At 44.6% G+C, this 27,441-nt stretch overlaps 1 protein-coding gene across 2 annotated transcripts in view; it reads left to right on the forward strand.

Annotated features, from left to right (window-relative positions):
• Positions 1 to 27,441, forward strand: part of LOC138299769 (purine nucleoside phosphorylase-like) — a 248,556-nt gene that overhangs the window by 143,580 nt on the left and 77,535 nt on the right. The window contains exons 5-6 of one of the 2 annotated variants that reach the window (XM_069238311.1): positions 5,844 to 6,034; positions 19,042 to 19,205. In XM_069238311.1, the coding sequence (XP_069094412.1) occupies positions 5,844 to 6,034; positions 19,042 to 19,085 (235 nt within the window). In that variant the 3' untranslated portion in view covers positions 19,086 to 19,205. Of the gene's footprint in view, positions 1 to 5,843; positions 6,035 to 19,041; positions 19,206 to 27,441 lie in introns of those variants that run through there. The other variant, XM_069238310.1, reaches the window with a different exon arrangement.

The following is a 27,441-nucleotide window of genomic DNA, read 5'->3' on the forward strand; positions in this document are numbered from 1 at the left end:
GTGTTTTATAGTGTTGTGGATGTGTGTCAGGTGTGTGGGTTTCAAACTTGCCAATGTGTGCATTTGTTGTTGGTGGGTCCCATTGCTGGCTGTGGGTCTGTACCTCCAGTAGTCGTTCATCATTCACTGTCTGCCAAGCTGATTTGTAAATCATTATTTGGTGGGCAGAGGATTTGTCTGCATTGCGGTGGTGGGGTGGGGTGTACTGCCTTTCCCCCGTTGTTGGCCCTGGTGGTGGGTGGCGGTTGCAGGACTTTTGGAGGTTTATCTTTTTGGCATCATTATTTGGCGGTGTGCAGTTTACCGCCACTGGCGGTCTTTTGTTCACCGTCAGCACGGCGGTCGGCAGTGCTTACCACCAAGTTCATAATGACCACCTAAGTGTTCTGGTGCGATCCTAACATGCAAACTCAAAATGGCACCGAGCCTATGTGCCATGTCCACTATACACTGCATGCAATATAGGTAAGTCACCCCTATAACAGGCTGTTAGAAATGGGCTCTCTAATTGGCAGTCAAATTGCACCCTGTCCAAGTAAGGACCCTCACTCTAGTCACGGTAAAGGAGATACACAGCTCTGATAACCCCTGCTCACCTCCTTGGTAGCTTGGTTCAAGCAGTCAATCTCAGAGGCAGTGTGTAAAGTATCTGTAGCAACACATACAGTAACACAGTGAAAACAACACAAAAGGACTCCACACTAGTTTAGAAAAATAGCCAATATTTATCTAAATCAAACAAGACCAACACTATATAAAACCAACATACACAAGCAGCAATATGAATTTTTAAAGTAAAAATAGTCTTAACCCATAGAAATCAATGGATGTGTTGTTTTAACACAAAGTTCCCAGTATGCGTCAATAATAAAGTCGCACGGGTGAGCGTGCATCAGAAAAGCAAGCGATGTGTCGCTTTTTTCTCTACTGGGCAACTGAAGCGCCCATTCTTTCCTCGCAGGGAAGAGTTGAGTCGATTTCCGGAAAAGCAACCCCAGTTCCATGCAGTGATGTTAAAGATTTTGAGGCCCAGGATTGATACGTGAAAAATCTTGAAGTGCTGTGCAAAAGGCCTGGGTTGAGAACAGGCGCTGCATCAATTCTCCAGCTGCGAGGCAGGCGATGCGTCGTCTTTTGAGCTGCGGGCAGGGGCAGCGTCAGTTTTTCTGATGCACATACAGTGGCGCATTAATTTTTTTTCCTGCAGGTTACCAGTTTCCACTTCTGAGGGCCCAGGGACTGGATTTGGCACAGCCTAGCAAGTCAGGACTCTCAGGACAAGAGCCCAGGCACTGGCAGATGAAGTCTTTGTTGTCCCGGAGACTTCAAAACAGGGGGCAAGCTCAGTCCAAGCCTTTGGAGAAAATTCACAAGCAGGATACTCAGCAAAGTCCAGTCTTTGTCCTCTTTAAGGCAGAAGCAGCAACTGCAGGCCAACCCAGCAAAGGGGCAGTACTCCTCGTCCAGCTCTTCTGCTTGGCAGAGGTTCCTCTTGATCCAGAAGTATTCTAAAAATCTGGGGTTTGGGGTCCACTACTTATACTCATTTCTGCCTTTGAAGTAGGCAAACTTCAAAGGAAAGTCTCTGTTGTTCACAAGATCCTGTCTTGCCCAGTCCTGGCCCCAGACACATACCAGGGGGTTGGAGACTGCATTGTGTGAGGACAGGCACAGGTGAAGGTGCGGGTGTCAGCTCCTCCCTCCCCACTCTAGACCAGAAAGACTCAGCAGGATATGCAGTACACACCTCATCTCCCTTTGTGTCACTGTCTAGAGGGAATTCACAAATAGCCCAACTGTCAGTCTGACCCAGATGCGAATTCAACAGGCAGGCAGAGGCACAGAATGGTTAAGCAAGAAAATGCCCACATTCTAAAAGTGACATTTTCAAACAGACAATCTATAAACCAACGTTACCAAAAGTTGTATGTTTAAATTGTGAGTTCAGAATCCCCAAACTCTATATTGCCATCTGCTCCCAATGGGAAACTGCACTTAAAAGACATTGAAAGGCAGTCCCCATGTTACCAAATGGTATAGATTGGCCTTGGAATAGTGAAAAACACATTTGGCAGTATTTCACTGTTAGAACATGTAAAACACACCAGTGCATGTCCTACTTTTTAAATACAATGCACCCTGCCCATGGAGCTACCATAGGGGTGACGTACATGTAGTAAAAGGGAAGGTTTGGGCCTGGCAAGAGGGTACACTTGCCAGGCTGAATTGGCAGTGCAAGACTGCACACACAGTCATTGTAGTGGCAGGTCTGAGACATGTTTACAGTGCTACTCGTGGGTGGGAGAATCAGTGCTGCAAGCCCACTAGTAGCATTTGATTTACAGGCCCTGGGCACCTCTAGTGCTGCACTTTACTAGGGACTTACTAGTAAATCAAACATGCCAATCAGGGATAACCAAACATAATCACAATGTATACAAGGATTACTTGCACTTTAGCACTGGTCAGCAGTGGTAAAGTGCCCAGAGTTCCAAAAACCAGCGAAAACAAAGTCAAGCACACAGTCAGTAATAAAGGAAGCAGAGGCAAAAAGACAGGCAAACCACAACAGGATGCCGGAACTAACACAGGCCTTCTAGCCCTAAGGTAGGGTGCACTATACTGTATGTGTGGGCATAGGTGCATGAGCAGTATGCCCCCACTGCGTTCTTGCCAAACCTGGGACATAGTAAGTGAGCAGAGCCACCAATTTAAATGCTTGTGCTGGACATTGGTCAGTATGAGTTTCAAAGCTACATGATGGCCACAATGAACCCTGGTTTGTTTGGTATCAAACAACTCAGAATGACAAATCCAGTCTGGTACCAGTATTGGATTTATTGCAAGAAATACCCAGGGGCCACCTTAGAGGTGATCCCTGCAAGGCTAACTAGCACTGGTATGGTTGCTGGGCAGTCATGACCAGCCTTCCACCACCAGACAAGATTCTGGAACCCTGGGGTGAGAGCTCCTGCTCTCTGGGTCCCAGAACAATGCGCTTCCTGGGTGGAGGTGTCACACCTTCCTCCTCGGGAATGTGCCCTGCGCTGCGCGCAAACTTCAAGGGACTTACTGATGTTGAAACTCGACCCCCAGGCCTGCTGCTAGGAGCAGATGGCCGCCCCCATTGCAAAACCCCACTTTTGGCTGGCGCAACAGCGGGAAAACACACCACACAAAGGGCAGGAGTGCGCCGCCCCTAAGGTGTTTGCATGCAAGGTGAACCCTCCATTTCATTTTCCTCCATCTTGCATGGCAGAAAAAGGCCAATCAATGATAGGGAAGTGACCTCTGCCCACAGGAAGTGGCCCCGTCGTGGGTGTAGCCACCTAAAGGTAAATGGCCCATTGATCACTACTGGGTACTCCCCTAAATGCCCACTAAATACAGTATTTAGTGGGCATCCCTAAACCAGAGATTCAGATTCCAAGGACAAAAGAAGACCAGCATCAAAGAAGATCCAAGACTCGAGAACTGAAGACCTGCTGCACAAAGAAAAGGCACCAAGCCCTGCTGCTGCACCCAGGACTTGACAATCGCTGCTGAGGGGTTGCTCGGACATCAGACGGACTCTAAAAATTCCCAGAGGACCTCCTTTCTTCTGAAAATCTCTGAAGATCTCCCTTCAGAGTGAAGGCATCACTCTTATGCATCAAAGACCCAAAAGCCAATGACCAAGGAACAGAAATACCACGGCTGGACCAAGTTTCACACCACAGACCCAAAGGACAAACCCTGCAAGTGCGCCAAGTTTGGTGGCACAGCAACCTCAAGTGGCTGCACCGTGCAAGGAGGAAGCCCCTGTCAAGTGACTTCAGAAAACAGCAGGACCTCCTACCAGAGTGACCCTGCTGACCTACCAGAGTGACCCTGCTTCCAAGGACACCTCTGCGCACAACTCTTGGCTCACCGATTCGCTCGGCACCCGGCTGCCCTGTATTCTGCAATGAAGATCAAGCTATGTTCTAAGGGTCCCCAACTCCTTGCGACCTCAACACTTCAAGGGGACCCACCAAACTCTCCTTGAAGTCCACCTGTGCAGTGCTTTTCCAAGTGGTCCCCCGCAGTGGCCTTACACCAGATCCAAAGACTTTCTGCAGCTGCTCCTGCAAAACCGGGAGACGCCTGAACTTCTACAGCTGGTCCACAGGGCCCACTGTTGACTTTGACCTACAACTAAGAGGTGACATTGGTAAACGCATTTTCTGATTTTATATGCATTTTTCAAGTATTACTCCATTTATTCCTATGGTGCGTAATTACGCACAGAACTTACACATTTTCTAAACTTTGAAAATTCCTAACTTAAAAAGTACTTACCCAATTATGATGTTCTTGGTTTTAAAACATTTATAAAAATCTGAATTATTTTTGTAAATTGGTCTCAGGTTATTCTTTTGAGTGTGTGTCTTGCTTTATTGATACTGTGAGTACAACAAATGCTTTGCACTTCTCTAGGATTAGCCTAACTGCTCAACCTAAAAATTAGAGCATAGGTGGTCTAGTTTTTACCTCTGTAAACCAACGTGTGGTTGTCCAGACCCTCTGCACAGTGTGTCTGGGTTTGCATGCTACATAGAGGGCCAGCCTCCTACCCTGTTCACACTACCTCCTTCTTCACTTCCATCATCCTTTCCTTTCAACTACCCCTCACCATCTATTTCTTGTACCTAATGAACCCCCCTCCCCTCTGTTTCCCTCACAGGCCATGCTACCTCTCCAACGATTTCACCCGTCCTACACCCCTCCTCTATTTGCCTGACTCTCCATTTCACCTCCAATAGCCTTCCCTCTTCCTTACCCATTACATTTTGCACCTCCTTTCTCTTCACCTGTGCTTTTCCACTGCCATCATCTCCCTGATTCTAAACTTCCCTGCTCTTCCTCTTGTTTGTCTGCACATCTTCTTGCCTTTACTCTTGCCCCCAAAACGCCTAACCCAGCCATCTTTCTTCCACTGGCTCGTCTCCATTTTCCTTGACGACCTCCACCTTTGAGCCTTCTCCTTCCTTGGTATAGCCCTCCTCTGCTCTGTTTGCCCATCTGTGACTCCACTGACCCACCCAGCTCACTAAACCCCCCAAAACAGCCTATACTGCGACTTTGGCCCATTCTTGCCTGTTCTTTGGCCCTTATTTCCATACTGTCTTAGGGTCCCTGTCTGACTACACTCTCTGTTCCCTCTTTGGTCCCTTTGAATACTCCATCGTTGGCTCCCCTCTCCACTTCCTCTGTACCCCTCCCCATTCCATAAGTGGCTTCTGGCTCCTCCTCCTCTCCACCCCTCCACCCAAGCCCGTTATTTGACACCCAAATCTTCTTTGACCCTACTCCTTCTTTGTTGAAATGCTTCTTTTTTGGTCCCCCCGCTCATTATTTATCTCCCCTCTGCTTTCTCGTTCATCCACTTCCGCTTTCTTTAACCCCATTACCCATTCCTTATTTGGCCCCTCTCCCATCTCCTTCTTTGATCCCAGCTTTTCCTGCTTCTTTGGCTCCACCTTTCCTTGCTATTTTCTTTTCTGCTCCTGCTTAGGCATCTACTTTTGTGTTCCTTTTTTGGCCCCACCTGCTTTGCTCCTTCTCTCCTCCCTCGCCTCTCCCCTCCTTCATGCCTTCTTCATTGCCACCCTCTCTTATTTTCCTCCACGTGTTCCTTTGCTCTTCCATTAGGCCACACTTCATATACTAGCCATTATACACTTCTTCAACAGTACTTTCCTTCTAGTCCTCACTCCTATCCCCTCCACTTTCAAACTTGTGTTTTATTTTTCTTCTCCCCCTAACCCTTTCAGTCAGTTCATTATGCTCATGTAATGATCACTGAATGCTTGTGAATGTAGGTTTGGCCCTCGGTTTCTCGCGATCTCAGATGCCTACGACCGCGACCTGAGAAAATTAGCCATGGCCATAAGCAGAGAACTGGGATACTCTGCTGAACTGCATGAGGGTGTATACTGCAGTGTTGGTGGACCCTGCTTCGAGACCATCGCAGAGAGCCGTTTCTTGAACCGCCTTGGTGCTGATGCTGTTGGTAAGTATGCATTCTCTTATCCAGACTGAATCCTCCCTATAGCCATATGTTTGCAATGCTTCTCTTTGTTAAAGGTGATTGATAACCACTGGGGACAGCACCCTTACAGTATGACCACAGAATGCAAGACCATTTACTGCATTAGGCATTGGTTGCTAAAATGAAAAGTAAATATATTTAGGGTGGCATTACAGAGCACTGTGTCTGCTTGTCATGTTTTTTTGGCAGAAGGGGCATCACCCACCTTTGAAGTGAAGTGCAGTGCCTCAGGCAGCTTGTGTGCACACTTTCCAAACATACATTTAGGATTCATGAGTGGATGTGTAAATCTAAGCTTTCAGTAAGGATGACAGAATGCCGGGTAAAGTATAACCTGCAATAAACATTTCTGAGTAACAGTTTAGATCTGGTTACATACCCGGTATCTGGCTGTTGACGCAAATATGATTATGCACTGATTATTACCAAGCTACAGAACAATGCAGCCAGAGCATGTCCACTGCTCCTCAAAGATGACTACGTCAAGCCTACCCTTAAAGTGCAATACTGACATGTGAGAATCAGTCAAAGTCAGAATCAAATTCAAGATTCTCTGCACTATTCATAAATCCTACTGTGCAGAGTCTCACAACACCTCCAAAATCAACCCCCACACTGAAACCCAGCCTAGAACCTCAGCGTGTCATCAGCCAACTTGTCTCATCAATGTTCATTCAAGAGGATGAAATGAAGAAGCACTTCCTTGATAGCGTAAGGTCCTAGACCATGAAATTCCCTCAACTTTACCTTAAGGTCTGAACCCAACTAGCAGCAGTTCAGGAACCTCCTAAAAGATGAAATATTTAGACTTTCTTTTCTAATGAGATTTGGACATATCAGGGGTCACGTTCAAAGAATATCAGCCATGGACGTCTGCTGTATCTGAATGGACTCCGCTGTCCCCTCCCGCTTACTTCACACTCTATAGTGACATTTTCCTATAGTTCAGTGAAATAATTAAACGGTAACACGCATTGCCTTCTAACACATAAAGATTAAAATATTACAGAATGGTAGTGGAAATTTGAGTATGTAATGGGAATTAGCTAGTGATGGTTTGGATTTTAACATGGACTAATTACTGATAAGGGATGAGACAAATCTGAGCAGGTACTAAATTAATTAATGACTGATAGGGCCAATGTAACCGTGCAGCTGAGACGTCTAAGTTATGGTACCTTCTTGTGCCAGGGTTCAAGATTTTAGAATGGAAATCTATTTAACCTTCCCAGGCACATCACTGTTTCAATCTGTTGCCTCCAACTAGGGAAGCCAAATGCCAAAAATGAGAACTCTTCAAATTTCAAATACGTGGATCTAAATCAATAAAAAAACAGACAATTGTGGACAACCCTAGCTTTATGCATGCCATTGTGCAATCTTCGATCCACTAATATCAGTTTTGGATGTCTCCTAAGCCATTATTTGCTGCTTTGAAATTTCTCGCCTTCTACCTACTAGTTCCACTCCATTGGAATGACCTACCATATATCACATGGGCTTTGACCTCACTGCTGGACTGAGTCTTGTAAAAATAACTGGAGAACGCCTGTCCTCTGTGTGCATGTACATAACATGCCCCCCTTTGTTTCTTGTTTAAAATATTCTTGTCCTTTGTGTTGTCCTAGCCAGCTACACCCAGACATTGGCGTATTTCAGCACAACAGATATGTTATATAAAGTTTCTGTGTAAAGAGCTCCACTTTGTCCTGTGTACCTTCCTCAAACCTCTGTTCAAAAGTTCTGACTAAACTGTTATGGTGCTGAGAATACTAAATAAAATCATCACGTTGAAACATGCATTCTGTATTACATGAATGAGTGATGATTTAAATTTGAACATACACTAAGAATTTCCAAAATATAGGGCAGATCTAAACACATGATCAATGATTGATGATGAATATCTGAACATGGATCAGTGATTGATGGTGCCAAACCGATCGTGCATAATGGTAAAAATCCTTGACAGGTTATGGACATTCTTAGCATCATGGTTTCCAATCATGTGTAGTGCTTAAGATGGCATTAAATTAACTATTTATTTGTTTTGAGATTTCTTGGCTTGATATTGCCCATCGCTGGTGTAATTCTGGTAATGGCATACCATTGGTGATTTATTCATCAGATGCACTCTTTCAGCCATTTCTCCATGAACTCATTAATTCAATCAATCAATCGATCAGTATTTGTAATGTGCAGCTACTCAACCGTGAGGGTCTCAAGGAGCTGGAGGGGAGGTTCTTCCTGAAGATGGTGAGTGACGGGCTTTGTCTGAGGTGCAGGGGGAGGTTGTTCCAGCTCTTTGCTGCAGTGTAGGTGAAAGATCGTCCTCCAATGGTGGTTTTACGGATGTGAGGGATGGTGGCCAGGGCCATCTGGATGGAGCGGAGGCATCTGGCGGGGGTGTGGAAGGAGACGCGGTGGTTCAGGTAGCCTTGTCCTGTGTTGTGTTTGGCCTTGTATGTGTGTGAGAAGCTTGAAGGTGATTCGCTTCTCGACTGGTAGCCAGTGGAGGTTCCTCAGGTGTTGGGAGATGTGTTCTCAGCGAGGGAGGTCCAGAATGAATCTGGCGGCAGCGTTTTGGATGAGTTGAAGTTTTTTGATGTTCCTAGTTGAGGTCTGGTGTGGAGGGCGTTGCCGTAGTCGAGCTTGCTTGTGACTAAGGCATGGGTGACTATCCTGCGACAGTCTGCTAGGATCCATCTGAAGACCTTCTTGAGTTTGCGGAGTGTGTGCCAGCAGGAGGAGGTGACAGAGTTTACCTGGTGGGTCAGGGATAGGGAGGAGATGAGGATGATTCCTAAGCTGCGGGCGTGCTCAGTAGGTGCAAGAGGGTTGCTGAGGGATGTGGGCCACCAGGAGTCGTCCCAAGCTGAGGTGGCGTTTCTGGAGATGATGAGCTCCGTCTTGTCGGAGTTGAGCTTGAGGTAGCTTTCTCTCATCTAGGTGGCGACAGCTTCCATTCCTGCTTGAAAGTTCCTTTTGCCCGTGGCCGGGTCTTCGGTGAGGGAAATGATGAGTTGTGTGTCATCCGCATATGATACGATGTTCATATCGTGGCTTCTGACGATGGCAGCAAGAGGGGCCATGTATACGTTGAACAGTGTGGGACTCAGTGAGGATTCTTGGGGGGCTTGGCAGTCAAGTCCTGTGGGTCTGGAGGTGCAGGGCGGGAGTCTGACCCTCTGCGTCCGCCTGGAGAGGAAGGAGTGGATCCTTTCCAGGGCTCTTCTGTGGATTCCTATTTCGTGGAGTTTGGTGCGCAGAGTGCTGTGGGAGACCATGTCGAAGGCTGCTGAGAGGTCGAGGAGTATGAGTGCTGCAGTGTGGCTGCAGTCTAGGAGTAATCGGATCTCATCGGTGGCTGCCAGGAGTGCTGTCTCCGTTCTGTGATTACTGCGGAAGCTGGACTGGGAGCTGTCTAGGGAGCTGTTGGCCTCGATGAGATTCCTTAGTTGTGTGTTGATTGTTTTCTTTAGTACTTTGGCAGGGTAGGGTAGCAGCGAGATGGGCCTGAAATTCTTTAGTTCTGATGGGTCCGCCGAAGATTTTTTCAGGAGAGGGTGTATTTTGGCATGTTTCAAATCCTCAAGGAAGGTTTCCGTGCTGATGGAGCAGCTGATTGTGTTACAAAGCTCGGGGGATGGATGCGCTAGCTCTGATGTATATGTTGAGCAAGCAGGGGCGCGAGGGGGCTCCGGAGTGGGTGCTGTTCATGATGTTGACTGTTTCCTCTGTGGTGAGCGTGGACCAATCGTGGAGGGTCTGCGCGGATTCTAGGGGGAGTGGGTCGGTCGCAGGTTCCGTTACCAGGTGACAGGAAGCTGTCGTAGATGTCCTGGATCTTGTTGTGGAAAAAGGAGGCGAGTTTGTCGCAGGTATCCTGTGATGGGGGGATGCTGGTGGCTTCGGAGGGGTGATCTGTGAAATTGTTGATGACTGAGAAGAGTTGCTTCGAGTTGTGTGCAGCTGAGTTGATGCACTCCTGGAGTGCGTCTTTCCTTGCGTTCTTGATTTTTCGTTGGTGGGTGGCGGTTGCGTCTCTGAATGAGGATGGATTGGCTGTTCCTCAATTTTTTCTCTAAACGTCTTCGGGTACGCTTTGATTCTCGGAGTTCTTGGTGAACCAGCTAGCCTTCTAAGGTACGCATTTGGCCGATGTCAGCCGGAGAGGGGCTAGAGAGTCGGTGCATTCGGTGATCTATGCGTTGAGATTGTGCACTCCTGTGTTTGCGTCATCAAAGGGTGGAGGGAGGGATTTGGCGAAGGATGAGATGAGTTGCTCGTCGGTGATTTTGTTCCATTTCCTGTGGAGGGTCCAGAAAGGTGCGGCTGCTGGGTGCGGTGATTGTGAAGTGTATGCAGCGGTGGTCGGGCCAGTATGGGGTGGAGATGGTCTTGATGGTGATCCAGTCGCTTGAGGTGAAGATGGGGTCCAGAGTGTGTCCTGCGATGTGTGTGGGTCTGAAGACCAGCTGTCTGAGGCCGAGGGTGGTGAGGTTGTCGAGCAGAGCAGTGGTGTTTGGGTCAGTGTGGTCCTTGCGGTGGAAGTTCAGGTCACCGAGGAGGAAGTAGTCGACTGACGCCAGGGCCTGGGGGTAGCGATGTCTACAACGTTGTCTGTGAAAGCTGGGTGGGGGCCGGGTGGCCTGTACATCAGGGTGCCGTGGATGGAGGAGTTGTGGTTGGAGTGGACCAGGAAGTGAAGGTGTTCCATGGTTGTGCAGTGTTCTACTTGGACGGCCTTGACACGCAGTGAGGACTTGTGTATGATGGCAAGTCCTCCACCCGGACAGGAGGCCCGTCCCTTCTTAGAATGCTGTGTTCAAGTTACAAAAATTCCATTTTTTGGCGCCGGACAAATAAGTAGCTATTTGTAAGAAGTTTCTCCCAGAACTCTTCTCAAATACAGTTGACTTTTAATAGTCACTGATACACAGTTAAAGCTGCCTGGGGATGACAGAGATGGGCCTACAGGACCTACCGCAATTCAGACCAGATGTGCAAAGTATTTTTGTGACCTCAAACACTCAGATTTGGAATTTGTGTGCGCAAAAATGTTTGTGCAGTTTACTAAACCAATTTTAAAGGTTTGTAAATGTTTTCCTAATTCTTAAAATGGGTTTAGAAATGGATAAGGATCACGGTTTCAAATGGGCATGTTGTAGGAGTCCCTTTCATATATCAATTCCTATACATTTGTATCAGTAGTTTAGAACCAAAATACTGATTTGAACCATTGAAACGTTAGGGAACCCAAGCTGGGGTGGTAACCCATTCGCAAAAGGAAATTGTACATAAATTGGTTCAGGAAATGATTTACTGGTCATATAAAATACTGGTCACAAAATGTCACTTATTATTTTGGGACAAGATATATATCCGGTTTTCATATCAATGAGGATTTGTGGTGTTGGCTGAAAGGTGGTTCTTGCCTTATCTGTATTAGAAAGGAAGGTTTACACCTGGCAAAAGGTTTAATTTGTCACTTTGAATTGTCAGTTTAAAACTAGACTACAGACTGCAATGGAAGGCCCGAGACCTGTTTAAAGGGATACTCTAGTGTGTGGCACAATGAGTGCTGCAAACTCACTAGTAGCATTTAATTTAGAAGGCAAGTAAATTAATTGTGCCAATTAGGTGTAGACCAAGTTCAACATGTTTCAAGGTTAGAGAACAAGCAGTTCATCACTGGTCAGCAGAGGTAAAGTCCTAAAACCAATAAAAATGAATTCAGAAAAACAGGAAGATTGAAGGCACAAAAGGGTTGGGGTTAAACCGGCAGAGAGCGCCAAGTCCAACATTAAGACATAGAAGTTCAACCAGCCAATCTTCAAATCAAATAAATGAAACCAGCTAGCGCATTTGTCATTATGGTAAAGTTAGTAGTACTGATAACTTCAACAAAGCTGGAAAGCAACATAGACATGATTTCTAGTCACATTAATCACTCCTTAAAACTCACTGATCACCAAACCACAGTTGAATGTAAAAGTGAAGCAAAGTATATTAAGTAAACATAGGATAAGACAAGCTGTTTAGTTAGAAACAACATGCAAGTAGACCAAGACCCTAGAATGTTGTACTGCAGAATGGTACACAGTAGTTACGAAAGCAACCAAGGAAACCTGTGTATTAGTGTATATATATGCGATTACAGTGAGATGTGAAAGATCAACAAAAATCAAAAGGAGGAAGAAGTACCTGTTTCTTGTGCATTCTGAAACAACGATGTTACTTTAGTCATAGTACAGTTATAATTAATATTATTCAAGGTGTGTTCTGTGATAAATAATCATAGATGCACGTCTCAGTTAAAGCTAAAGTTATGTATTCTGTCTCCAGCTAATTGGGATTCACATTGTAATAATGTATTTGGAAGGGCCAATACGGTAGAATCCTAGTATTTTATTGAGTGCCACAAAGGCCAAATAAAATACAACTCAATATCTTAAAGAGTGAATATGTATTTTTATGAGTGCATCTATACCTTATCCCTCAATAACATGAGCAAATCAGGATTAATGTCCCAAGTTCAGGCATGCTGAACCAACCATGAAAGTTAGAGGCATATTGATATGTAGTTTTTAGAAAAAGTAACCCAATCACTGGGAAACGGTACTCATTCAAGGTATGAGCAAAAGTATCCGAAATGGTAAGTACGTATCAGAGCACTCACCCAGTGCAAAGGAAAAAGTGTGCACACACATATCTAAGGAATGGTAAACCTCACCATACACTTTGTGGAGGTTGATATCCAACATAGAGCCCAAATTTGTTTAGACAGCATGCAGTTAGCGGAAATGGTAGCAGGACATCGACCTTACCTGTTATGTAATTAGGACCATAATTCCACCATAGTTGAGTAGCGTGTGGCTAATATTCTTAATATTGGATATTTATTGCAGATACACTATAGAAATTTAACGCAGGCTCTCTATCTTGATGGAATAAAGGACAATGTGTTATATATAAGACAAAAGTGTACGGGATAGTGTTCTTACGAAGAATTTAAGTCCAAACGATACGGCAAAAACTCTTGCTTGTGAAATATACATACAAAAACATTACATGAAAGACTATCCGACAAAGGAAATCAAAAGTATGTTGCATGTCTCTCACTAGATGGGTCTGCTCATGCAGGTACCTTACTAAACCCTGCAGTGGTAAATGTGGACTTAACATGTTGATAATCTGAAGTTACCCAGGTGTCATTGTAGTCCCTTTTATAATGTGCTATTTCCAATTTGTTCTTTGCACCCTGTGGTACTTCCTCTTGCAATGTTGTCTGTATCGAATTCAACAAAAACAATTTACATTATTTACATCTTCAGTTTTCATATCAAATTGACTTTGTTCTCGCTTCTGCTCATTAAATTTGACTGTTACATTTTTAAGATCACAGTACTTTGCCACTTGGTCTGCATAGTTATTTATCATGGTGACCATGTCATCACCAGAACTCATGAGAAACACATTCCCCAAACATTATGCTGTTGTATTGCTTCCAGTAAATCTAGAATATACACACTGTTAGAAATCGGGCTGGTGGTTGACTGGGGTGTAAACCTTAGTTAACAGCAACCACAATCCTAGTCATTGTAATTGTCAGGCAAACCCTAAATTAACCTGTGCTCCCCCTCTGGTAGCTTGGCACAGAGCAGTCAGACTTAAGTTAGAGGCAAGGTGTAAAATATTTGTGCAATACTTCAAACAGTAAAATAATGAAAACACCACAGGAAACAATTCCACAACAAGTTAGAAAACTAGTACTTTAGTCAAAAAATAAAACAAAACCAAAACAACAAAAAATCAAATCAGTAGAACTTGAGTCATGATTTTTTAAAGAATAAACTGTAAACTGGCGCTTAGGAGCAAGAAGTGCCAACTGGAGATGCGTTGATTTTCTCCACATAGTCAAGGGTATGCTTCTAAGTTTCCTATGCAGTGGTGGTGAGCTGTTGGTTCTGAAATGTGATGAGTTCAGGTGCGGGTGCCAGCTGCTTTGAGGCAATGCACTGATTTTGATGAGTGCAGTGGCTGTGATGCGGAGAGCGCCATCATAGTCAAGGCTGTCGTTCATGGGGATGCAGGGACTTTGCAGTGGTGAAAACACTGCAGTGCTGGTTCTGAAAGCGATGTGCCGATTTTTCCCAAACAGCAGTAGAGATGTGTTGGCTCTGTCCATGCAAAGGCAGGGATGAGTAGGTTCTACTGGAGAAGTGCCTGAGATCTACTTTGAAGGGCCATGGACTGGGTTGGCACCACTTGGCAGGTCAGGCTCATAGCTGGCAGAGTCCATTGGCAGTGGTAGGTTGGTTGGATGTCTTATGTCCCTGAGACTTCAGATCAGGATACAAGTCAGCTGGCCCTTGGAGTCACTCTGGGTTCTGTGCTGGAGAGAAGCAGATCCAGTTCTTCTTGCTTCCAGGCATGAGGGCGGCAGGCAGCAGGTCAGCACAGCAAAGCAAAGCAGGAGTCTAACAGAATAGCAGTCTAGCAGAGTGGCAGTCCTTGTAGCAGCACAACCACTCATCTTTCTGGTAAAATATCCACCGGTCCAGAAATGTATTGAGTTGGTGGAGTCTGAGGTCTAGTTCTTATAACCAGTGGTGCCTTTGAAGGGGGGGAGACTTCAAAAAGGGGCTTTGAATTACACAGATGTCCTCCCTTCCTGCTTTGGCTCCAGACACACTACAGGGGGTTAAGCAGTCCTTTGAGTGGGGACAAGACACATCCTATTCAAGAGTAAATGTGAGGCTATGCCCAGCTCCTCCCTCCCATCCTGTCCAGGATGGCCCGGCTGGTCACAGATGTCCCATCAAGTCACACCTAAACTACCTTTGCTTGTGGCTGTCTAGGGGGAATACACAAAGCCTAGCTGTCACCCCACCCCAGACATGTGATCAGAGGCAAGCAGCAGGGACCAAATGTCTAGTCACAAATGCCAACTTTCAGAATTACAATTTAAAATCCAACTTCACCATAAGTTATGGTTTTAAATTGTGATTCCAGAGACAACAAATTTGAAAAGTTTATCTCTTCCAGATTGTGAATTACACCTACAAAATGTAACTCCAATTTAACCTATGGGAGATAGGTCTTGCAATCGTGAAAAATGAATTTAAGAGTGTTTCACTACCAGGACCTGTAAAACTTAAAAGTATGTGCCTAACTTTTTAAATACCCTGCACTGTGCCCTTGGGGATGTCTAGGGCCTACCTTAGGGGTTACGTATGTTTTAAAAAGGAAGGTTTGGGTCTGGCAAAAGGGGTTATTTTGCCAGGTCGACATGGCAATTTAAACTGGAGACACAAGCTCTGCAATGGCAGGCCTGAGATATGTTTGAACGACTGCTTATTTGGGTGGCACAATAAGTGCTACACATCCACTAGACGCATTAATTTTACAGGCCCTGGGCAAAGGTAGTGCACTTTACTCTGGACTTATAGTAAAATAAATATTCCAAATGATTATATGCCAATCAAACCATGTTTATGGGAGGGAGCACAAACACGTTAGCACTAGCTAGCAGTGGTAAAGTGCACAGGGTCCTAAGGCCAACAAAAACGAATTCTGCAAAATTGAATGTAGGCAGGCAAAAGGTTTGGGGGAAGAACACTCTAAGGCTGATGTGTCCAACACATAATTTTAAATGGGACTACAAGTGGATGTCATGAATCCTCTTTGTGATCATAACTGCACAAGGCTGTGTACCACTCCAAATCCATATTGACTGTTGTTATTTATGTGGATTTGTAAAGTGCAGCTCATCACCCAGTAGGGTATCCAGATCCTGGAGCAGGTATATAGGCAAGGGCTTTAGAATGTAGAAAGTCAACCTTGAAGCATTAGTTGTAATACCAGGACTTCATCTTTCAGCGAAGTAAGGAAGAGGAATGATGTGGGAGGTTGTTTTAGGTTGTGGGTACAATGGGGGAGAATGCCAGATCTCCCATTCTGCTTTTGCTGATACGGGGTGTGTGTGAGTAAGAGTGAGGCTGAGCATAGGTGTCTGGTGGGTTGGTGGAAGTGAAGGTGGTTGTTTAGGTAAGTTGGCCCTATGTCGTTTAGTGCCTTTTATGCGTGCATGAGGAGTTTGAATTGGCATCAGTTATGTATAGGGAGCCAGTGGAGCTCTATGAGATGTGGTGTGATGAAGGTGCATTGTGGGAGGTGTAGGATAAGTCTTGCTATGGCATTCTGGGTGATCTAGAGTCAGTGGAGGAGGTGGGTGGAGTTTTGGCATAGAGTGCATTGCTGTAGTTTAGTCTGCTTGTGATAAGTACTTGAGTGACAGAGCGTCTCGTATTCCTGGGTATCCATTTGAAGATCTTGCGAAGCATGTGGAGTATATGGAAACAGATGAAACTGATTGCATTGACCTGAGCTGTCATGTTGAGTTTGTCATCAAGGATGACTCCCAGGTTTCTAGTGTGGTTTGTTGGTGTGGGCCAAGCTCTGAAGGCCACCAGGTAAGTTCTGGGGCGGTCCCGTTTCCGAACATCAATACTTTCGTCTTGTCGATGTTGAGTTTCATCCACTCTGCTACATTGATCATGCAGTCGGTGACGTGGGTTCTGGTGACGGTGGACTTATCAGACAAATAGGATGAGTAGGGTGTCATTGGTGTAGGAAATGAAGGAGATGCCATGTGCTCTGAGGATGTCGGTTAGCATAGTCATATAAATGTTGAACAGGGTTGGGCTGAGTGATGAGCCCTGGAGGACTCCGCAGATATTTTCTTGGGTTCCTATGAGTAAGGCAGTAGTCTGACTCTCTGTGTTATTCCTGGGAGGAGGAAGCACATCCAGTTTAGGGCCTGGTCTTGGATGCCTTTGTTATGCAGTCTTCTGATGAGGGTGAAGTATGATACTGTATTGAAAGCCGCAGAGAGGTTGAGTAGGATCATGGCAGTGGTTTCTACACAGTCCAGTATTATCACTATACCATGTCTGTATAAATTGTCAATCATACTCAGTACATTGGCTGGTCAACAAGCTTTTGTTTGGACAACTATCTCCACCACTTGTGCTGAAATTACATCAGACAGTAAGAAGCTTCAATAATTTCAGACATAGAGCAGACTCCATAAGCTGCTTTCAGCGTTCCATGATGGTCTCTCAGAGAAGAACTATCTACACATAAAGGGCCTGATTTAGAACATTATAGAAGATAATGGAATGTAGATTTCGGCGGACGGGATATTCATCACCTTTGTGACCTAGTGACCCATCTGCCGAGTTCTAAATCAGGACCAAAGTCAGATCAGGCATTTCAAAGGGAACATCTTACATATCTGGTCTTGGGTTAGTACACAAGCTTGCTACACTAATGCAGTCACGATTGGGATCCTCATCATCATCTTCACCAGTGTTTGGAATCAGCGGCAGTGTTGCAGGATTTAATGTATTGCACCTTCTGATTGAAATATTTTCACCTGTCAGTATTGTTTGCTCATACTTTGTGAGGCAGCGGTTTGTCAGGTGCTGAGTCTGTGTAGGAGTCAGCAAAGTTTCAACTGAATGACAGACTAATACAGAGAGTGCAAGGCCCATAATAATTACTTCACTCTGATTGATGGCCAAGCAAACAACTGCTACAGATTTGAATGAATCGAGAAAAGCTATGGCTGCTGGATCTAAGGTAGCGGAGACGTAAGTGAGAGGCTGCTCTACCACCCAATGCTTTTGAAGTAACACAGAAAGTGCACACTCCTCTTTTTCATAGCAATAAACAAAAAGCTTCTTATTGTAATTAGGCATCCCAAGAGCGGGTGCGCTACACACAATGTTTCTGAGCTCTCAGCAGGCTTTTATGCATTTGCCATCAAATGGTACCGGATCCTCTACATCACTGCGAATAAGCCTCAGTCGTTGAAAAGTTTGGAATCCAATGATGACAGTAGCCAACTTTTTCCAAAAACATTCTCACTTCCCTCTGAGTAGTTGGAGGATTTGTTTTCAGAACTGCACAAACAATATGGTTGGACACATTCCTTGCCCCTTTCTCAGTGTGGTGACCAGATAGATAACTTCTTTTTTTACAGTACTGCATCTTTGTAGGTGGAATCTTGTGACCATTGTTAGCAAGATGGTTCAAAAGTGCACTTTTGTCTAACTTGCAATTTCCCTTTGTCTCTCATGCCACCAAAAGGTCATCAATGTATTGCACCAGCACTGAGTTACAGGGCAGTTGCAAACTTTCCAGACCTATCTTTAGAATCTTACTAAAGATTAAGGGACTCTACACAAACACTTGTGAGATTTCACACCAAACAATGAGTTTATTGAGGAAACAAAAAGTGAAAAGACATTGGCTACCTTCTCATAGAGAGTAGAAAAGAATTCTTGGCATAAGTCAAGGACTAAAGGACAACAAGGAAGAACAATTGTATTTATTTTTCAAAGATCTTTGAGTACCCTCCACTTCCCACTCAGTTTTTATTGCCCATCATGGAGGAGTTGCCAGGACTACCAAGCATCTCTAATAAAATACCCTGCTATAACATTTTCTCCATGACAGGCCTCATCCCTCTTCTGCTTCTTGTGAACGTTTGTATTGTGGAGTTCTTGGATAAACAGTGTCTGGCTTGGCCTAGATCTTAAGTGGTTATCAACTCTTTATTAGTCCTGTCTCTTTATGTGTAAAATCCTACACTTTGTGTTTCACCGTGTGCCCTATATAAAGAAGCAGGCTGTCTTTTGTAGAAACTAGAGGTAGCTGAATTCTCGCTCCTGTGGTTTCATTTTAAAAACTAAATTGCATCTTGACTTTCAATTGCAATGCTTTCTGGTCAGTAAATCACACAATTCATCTTGCAAAGCTGTACTCTGCTAAGTAACACGTAATATGAATTGATGATCATTTTTTATGGACTCTGTTTTATCTGGTACATTTGCTGAAACCTGATTTGTAATCTGTATACTGCCTACTCCTACAACTTGGACTTCTTTTCCCAACAGCAGCAGGTTTGGAACCTCCATGGAATGAACTGTGGGACAGATAGCAGCAGGATTGATCAGAGATAATATGGTATTGACATTCACCTCACCATCTATATATGGCCCACTCTGGTCTACCTCTAGGACTGCACCAAGCATGCAATCCTCCACCCCAATCAGACTCCATCATTGCAAATTTGTGGCATCCGGTGAAAATTGTGGCAAATCATTATTCAGAGTCAACGTATTCAGTTGAATCCCTGGATTGTATGGCATTTTGTTTTCCATATTTTGCTGCAACAGTGGAACTAAAGGCATATTTGTATAAAATCACCCTGATGGACACCTTGTAGTGTAGTGCTCGTTTTTTAGAAAATTTATATTTGCATTCCCCCCATAATTATTCACAGTAAGATATGTTCTGGATGTCAACCCAAAATGAAAGCTGATTTAACTCTGTTGATGCTCTCTCTTTCTGGCTTCTCAACTCTGTCGTATTTATCATACATTTATATAAGTTTGCTGAAGTTGTGTAGTAGCTACAGCTTCAATAAAAGCGCCCACTTGATCAACAGCAGTTACAATCCCACTAGGTCCAGGCAAACTGATAATCAGGAGGAGCACTTGAAGTACCAAGTGTGGATATTTCTTGTGTGCACAATCCTGGTTTGCCTGCAGACAAATCAGGTATTGATGGCCTGGGTGTCTATTCATGTGCACCATCTGTGTAAGGAGGAGTCATAGTATTAAATAGGTCGCTTTTGGAAATTATCCTCCTCATCTGAATTAATTTCTTCAGTGCTTTTTCAACTTTCACTTATTTTTAGGATTGTCTATTTTCTTTTTTGTCTCATCCACTAACTGTCACGGGGAATAGCCTCACACCTTGGACTGTATCCTCTTTCCTTGCCTTTTTGTTTATGTCCCATTTGGATTCTGTCCAATAGATCCTCAAATTTCTACTCTGCTTCTTCATTTTCCTTCTCTCGTTTTCTATGGCCACTTGGTCCCGTTTATTTATTGCTTCCAATTGTGTCAGTCTGGGTTGTGGCTTTCTCTCACATATTGCATGTATCAGGAAATCAAGCTTTTTAGTATCAACGGTACCCTCTGGAGGGAATTGCATTTCCTTGTTTCCAGAAGTGATCTCATGACAGTTTTTTAACCACACACACGTATAAAGCCTGATGTCCATCATTATTTCAAACGCTGGAGAATCTTCAGGAGGAATCTTTTCACCTTTTTTAACAGAAACACTAGGGGCTTTAGTCTTTTCAATACAGCACCCACTAATTGCACTCAAAATAATAAAAACACCCTACAAAATAAATAAACAAACAATTCCAGCATGGCTGTGGCAAAGGTCAATCAATCACAGTAGAACTTACAACGACAGCCAACCAATGACGTTGCTTCTCATGATGATGTCTCAACAATACCAGCAAGACTTTCAGCTTCACTCCACCATTCATAGAGCGACTCTCTCATGAATGTTAATCAACACAATGCCATTTGCCACCATAAATACACAAATAAAGAAACAAAACTTTGTCTTCTCAACTAAAACTTAAATAGAAGTAGATGAAAAACAATTCCACAATCGATAGAAACTGAGACAGTACCTTTGGGACACTTGTCAATCACAAATTTTCCACCAACCTACCTTCCCATTAAGCGTTAATCCACCCCCTGTTTAGCCTGTTCACTCCTGTGTACCAAAGAATGAGCAGACACCAATCCAGAGTAAACACATGCAACCTAGAATAAAATATATTAATTCAGAAAATCAATAACTCCACTGTGAATGTGGTCCCTCACAAAACCCACCACCACTTTGCAGACAAGTTCAACAATTTACCTTGAGATCTTGGACTGCGACAAATTTGATTACTTTAACCAAAAAATAACAAACAGAACCTTTCTGACAAATATATTAAAGTCATGATAATTAAACCACCAGTTGAACCACATTTCAAAACCAAAAGTCTCACATGTAGTGTAACAATTCATGACTTGATTTCAATCTGCACTCTCGAAGTACAAATTGCATAACACATCAGCAACATAGCAAAAACACTTTAATTCCCTTAACGTTCATACCCTTATTGATACTCAAAATCGTTTTACTTGTAAACAGCACTGGTACACTGGAACACCACAAATAATCCAAATTACAAATTGAGAGAAGCATGCTCAAAATTGTGTAGGTTGGAGACAGTGATTACATATAAGTCCACAAGATAATGTGTTCCTGAGAGAGGATTCAGAACAGAATTTCAAAAATGGAATCAATACGAAATGACTGACTCAAAAAAGTAGCTCGAAATCAGAAAGTTAGGAAAACCTTGAAGGTTTATTACAAATTGTAAAGAGCAATAGAGAAAATAGGAGAAATATAGATTCCGCAGTAATCTGACTGAAATGCATAAAAGTAGCTTGTTATGAAGGCTCCTAAATACAGACGAATGCAATAATGAACAAAATCAAGGGAAAGGGTCTGATTTAAAGTATGGCGGATAGTATACTTTGTCACTAATGTGACAAAGATCCCTTCTGCCATATTGCAAGTGGAATAGAATATATTTCACTTTTAATATAGGGATGGCATTTCTGTCGCATTTGTGATGGAGTATCCTATCTGCAAACTTTAAATCAGGCCCCAACTCTCGAATGTGCAGCAAATTAATAGAAAATCATCTGGCAGCATCCTTAGAGGCTTGGGAAAGAGTCAAAGGATCTCTCTGGCTCACCCCAGAATTTAGACGTGTATATAGCCATGTTCTCCATAGATAATCATTGACACTGCAAGTCAGCCTGGTGGGAACATTATTTAAACAAATCATATTTCATATTTTAAAAAGGTGTAGGAAGGTAGCCTCTTTCTAGCCTTGGTACCCCACTTTTGGCCTGTTTGTGAGTATATGTCAGGGTGTTTTTACTGTCTCACTGGGATCCTGCTAGCCAGGGCCCAGTGCTCATAGTGAAAACCCTATGTTGTCAGTGTGTTTGATATGTGTCACTGGGATCCTGCTAGTCAGGACCCCAGTGCTCATAAGTTTGTGGCCTATATGTGTTCCCTGTGTGGTGCCTAACTGTATCACTGAGGCTCTGCTAATCAGAACCTTAGTGTTTATGCTCTCTCTGCTTTTAAAATTGTCACTGCAGGCTAGTGACTAATTTTACCAATTCTCATTGGCACACTGGAACACCCTTATAATTCCCTTGTTTATGGTACCTAGGTACCCAGGGTATTGGGGTTCCCGGAGATCCCTATGGGCTGCAGCATTTGTTTTGCCACCCATAGGGAGCTCAGACAATTCTTACACAGGAATGCCACTGCAGCCTGAATGAAATAACGTCCACGTTATTTCACAGCCATTTTACACTGCACATACGTAACTTATAAGTCACCTATATGTCTAACCCTCACTTGGTGAAGGTTAGGTGCCAAGTTACTTAGTGTGTGGGCACCCTGGCACTAGCCAAGATACCCCCACATTGTTCAGGGCAAATTCGATGAACTTTGTGAGTGCGGGACACCATTACACGCGTGCAATACATATAGGTCACTACCTATATGTAGCGTCACAATGGTAACTCCGAACATGGCCATGTAACATGTCTAGGATCATGAAATTGTCAATAGTATTGAGGGGACAATTCCATGCTTCCCCGGGTCTCTAGCACAGAACCCGGGTACTGCCAAACTTGCTTTCCTGGGTCTCCACTGCAGCTACTGCTGCTGCCAACCCCTCAGACAGGTTTCTACCCCCTTGGGGCCTGGGCAGCCTGGTCCCAGGAAGGCAGAACAAAGGATTTCCTCTAAGAGAGGGTGTTACACCCTCTCCCTTTGGAAATAGGTGTGAAGGGCTGGGGAAGAGTAGCACAGATGGTGCCCTATCTGCATAAGCCAGTCTACACCGGTTCAGGGATCCCCCAGCCCTGCTCTGGCGTGAAACTGGACAAAGGAAAGGGGAGTGACCACTCCCCCGACCAGCACCTCCCAAGGGAGGTGCCCAGAGCTCCTCCAGTGCGTCCCAGACCTCTGCCATCTTTGATGCAGAGGTGTGAGGGCACAATGGACAGTTCTGAGTGGCCAGTGCCAGCAGGTGACATCAGAGACCCCTCCTGATACATGCTTACCTTTCTCAGTGGCCAATCCTCCTCTGTGGGCTATTTAGGGTCTCTCCTCTGGGCTGTTCCTCAGATAACAAATGCAAGAGCTCACCAGAGATCCTCTGCACTTCCCTCTTTGACTTATGCCAAGGATCGGCCGCTGACTGCTCCAGGATGCCTGCAAAACCGCAACAAAGTAGCAAGAACACTACCAGCAACATTGTAGTGCCTCATCCTGCCAGCTTTCTCTACTGTTTCCTGGTGGTGCATGCTCTGAGGGCTGTCTGCCTTCACCTTGCACTGGAAGCCAAGAAGAAATCTCCCGTGGGTCGACAGAATCTTCCACCTGCCAAAGCAGGCACCAAACTTCTGTATCACCGGTCCTCTGGTTCCCCTCTCATACTGACGAGCATGGTCCCTGGAACACAGGAGCTGGGTCCAAGTGTCTACAACAGTCCAGTGGCCCTTCTGTCCAAATTTGGTGGAGGTAAGTCTTTGCCTCCCCAAACCAGACGGTAATCCTGTGTACTGCGTGAACTGCAGCTGCTCAGGCTTCTGTGCACTTTTCCAAGACTTCCTTTGTGCACAGCCTAGCCCAGGTCCCCAGCACTCCATCCTGCATTGCCCAACTTGCTGAGTTGGACTCCACCGTAGTGGGAACCTCCTTTGTGACTCTGAGTCAAACGCTGCCCTCAGATCTTCTAAGTGCCTGTTCCGGTACTTCTGCAGGTGCTGCCTGCTTCTGCTGGGGCTCTCTGAGTTGCTGTGTGCCCCCACTGTCACTCCCTCCAAGGGGCGACCTCCTGGTCCATCCTGGGCCTCAGCAGCACCCAAAATTCTCAACAGCGACTCTTGCAGCTAACAAGGCTTGTTTGTGGTCTTTCTGCATGGAAACAACTCTGCATCCTCCAGCACGCCGTGGGACATCTTCTGACCAAAGGAGAAGTTCCTGACATCTTCTGTTGTTGCAGAATCTTCGGCTTCTTCCACCCGGAGGCAGCTCTTTTGCACCTTCATCCGGGGTTTAGTGGGCTCCTGCCTCCCCGGACACTTGCGTGACTTTTGGACTTGGTCCCCTTCCTTTACAGGTCCTCAGGTCCAGGAATCTGTCTTCAGTGTTTTGCTGGCAGTTGTTGTTCTTGCAGACTCCCCTATCTCGACTTTACTGTCTTTATGGCGTAGTAGGGTAACTTTACTCCTACTTTTCAGGGTCTTGGGGTGGGGTATCTTGGACACCCTTAGTGTTTTCTGACACTCCCAGCAAAACTCTACAACCTACACTAGGCCTGGGGTCCATTCGTTGTTCGCATTCAACTTTTGGAGTTTATGGTTTGTGTTGCCCTAGGCCTATTTCTACCTATTACATTCTATTGTGATTCTAAATTGTTTACAATACTTTTCTGTTACTTACCTGATTTTGGTTTGTGTACATATAATTTGTGTATATTACTTACCTCCTAAGTGAGGGCATCCTCTGAGATACTTTTGGCATATTGTCACTAAAATAAAGTACCTTTATTTTTAGTAACTCCGAGTATTGTGTTTTCTTGTGATATAGTGCTATATGATATAAGTGGTATAGTAGGAGCTTTGCATGTCTTCTAGTTCAGCCTAAGCTGCTCTGCTATAGCTACCCCTATCAGCCTAAGCTGCTAGAACACCTCTATTCCATTAATAAGGGATAAATGAACCTGGCACAAGGTGTAAGTACCACAAGGTACCCACTATAAGCCAGGCCAGCCTCCTACAAAAGGTCACATAGTGCTACTACATCAGCACTAGCACACTACATGAGCATTGAGTCGGCCCTTCTGACTTCATTCCATCTGCCATTTTTGGAACAAAGTAGTTACATAAACATCAAAAAGCAGTTGTGAATGAATACAATAGAATGTGCTAGCATGAAGAGCCTTGGGAAGTATAAAAACTCTTCTTCCAGTAGGTTCTTCCAGAACAATACATCACACAAACAGTGCACATCTTGCTACATACATACTTTTTTGCTGTGCCAGGCTCCAGCCCTGGCCCACTTTTAGCACTGGATTTAGGAGTGCAGCTGCTAATTCCTACAGAGTCTGATATCTATGGTGAGGGATGGCAGGGGTTGGTCCTTTTAAGCAGCAAGAAGTTAGGTATGTGGTGCCCTGGAACTGAAGCTCCAAGATGATTATTGATGAGGCCAGTCAGGGGTTACTGAGATCCAGAAACTTTACTGGCAGCTGCTGAAGTTTTGTGCATATGCCTCAGGATTGGATGTGAGGTAAGATTATTTTATGGGCGCTCCTCCTGCCTCACCAGTTACAAGAAGGCATCTCCGGAGTATCCTACTGCTACCACTGATGGGGCACTTACATTGGCTGAATACCTTAACTGGACTTTTGTGGGCAGTTGAGCGAACTATGGAAAAGGCAACAAAGCCAATGTCTTTTATGCCCACGACTCTCACGCCGTGGACTGCAATCTGGGAGATACAGGAGGGAGTATGTTCCTTCCTGGCTCATTATTGAGCCTAAGCTTGGAGTGGCCTGGATATGTCTAATAAGGCACACGGACTGCCGTTTTGAAACCACCTGGAACCAGAGGCAGACAAAAAATTAGAACAATGGTTCTTTGTGCAATGGTTACACAACCAACAATCATCAATGTGATTTAATTAATTTAATTCTGAGAAGCATTAAATGATACAATTTAGCAAGCATAAGACAGAGGAGCAAATCAATCAGTGACAATATCCATACATTTTAGCTCGGAAATACAGTATTTGTACTTTTACCTAATTGTGCTCTTTGCTCAAGTTATCAGAGGATGCATAGGGAAGTAGAGGGCACATCCAAGTGTTTATAGCATAATAGAAGCAATGGACAAATAGAATGTTTGTTGCGTTTGTGTAGATCCTCAGTATCTAAACAAAAGCGTTTGTAATCACTCCAAAATGACCAGATGCCCACTATGTCAATGGCGTTTTGAACCACAGTTAGTTGAGGGTCATCAAAAGAACTAAGAAATTTTGATCTAAGGAAAGATAGAGACCGATAGTCACAAGGATCAAAAGACTGTAATGGGATGTAAAAAATCCCAGGTATGCACTTTTAAACCCATGTCCAGCCTTGCGTGAAAGGAAGAGCCTCTACCAATGACAACAAACTGTCTCAGTGTAGTCAAAAACAACCTCAATGATAACAAGCATTGACAAAGCCAGTAGTTCTTGCCTGTACAAAAGCTATTGGCTATGTAACTTTTTTTAGCGACTGCTGTAAACCATGGTGTAGGAGGCTGGCCTGGTTTGTAGTAGGTACCCTAGGTACTTACACCTTATACCAGGTCCAGTTACCCCTTATTAGTGAAATGTAGTCAGTGTTCTAGCAGCTTAGGCTGTTTAGAGGTAGCTTTAGCAGAGCAGCTTAGGCTGAACTAGGAGACATGCAAAGCTCTTGCAATATCACTATAGTTACACAGTACTTATACAGAATAAAAGACAATACTCAGTGTTACAAAAAATAAAGGTACTTTATTTTAGTGACACAAGGCCAAAAATATCTTAGAGGCAGTACTCCTTCTGGAGGTAAGTATTAAACACAATATATACACTAGAGACCAACATCAGGTAAGTAGATTGTCACAAAATAGTGCAAACAGTAGAAAATGCAATAGAAAGCAATAGGCCTAGGGGCAACACAAACCATATACTAAGAAAGTGGAATGTGAATCACGAATTCCCCCCTAGGAAAGTGTAGTGTGTAGAGGATCGCAGGGAGTGTAAGAAAACACCAAAGGTAAGTAAAATACCCCAACCCAGAGCCCAGGAAAGTAGGAGTAAAGTACTGCAAGTTTCCTTAGGATACACTACAAGTCGTGATTGGAGTTATTGCAAGAGCCAAGCAAGACTGCAACCAACAAATGGTGGATTCCTGGACCTGAAGACCTGTGAAGAGAGGAGACCAAGGGGGTCATTTTGACCTTGGCGGTCTTTTTGAAAGACCGCCGAGGGACCGCTGTGCGGAAGACCGCCAGTGGTGGCGGTTTTCCGCTCAGCCTATTATGACCGTTGGCAGCTCTCCGTCATTTTTCAGACGGAGAGCCGCCAACAGTCATACTGGCGGGAGGTGGGAAAGTGGAGGTTGCTCCACCTCCACCGCCACGCCAACAGAACTCCGCCCTGCGAATCACGTCCTGTGATTCGCCGTGGCGGTGTTCTGTTGGCGGTGTGGTGTCATCGGAGCTGCCCCCATGGCTCCCGTCCCCTCCCGGAGGATCATCGGACCAGGTAAGTCGATCGTTTGTGAGGGGAGGGGGGTAGGGGGGAGT

The sequence above is a fragment of the Pleurodeles waltl genome, chromosome 6 (assembly GCF_031143425.1).
Source record: "Pleurodeles waltl isolate 20211129_DDA chromosome 6, aPleWal1.hap1.20221129, whole genome shotgun sequence".
Taxonomy (NCBI): domain Eukaryota; kingdom Metazoa; phylum Chordata; class Amphibia; order Caudata; family Salamandridae; genus Pleurodeles; species Pleurodeles waltl.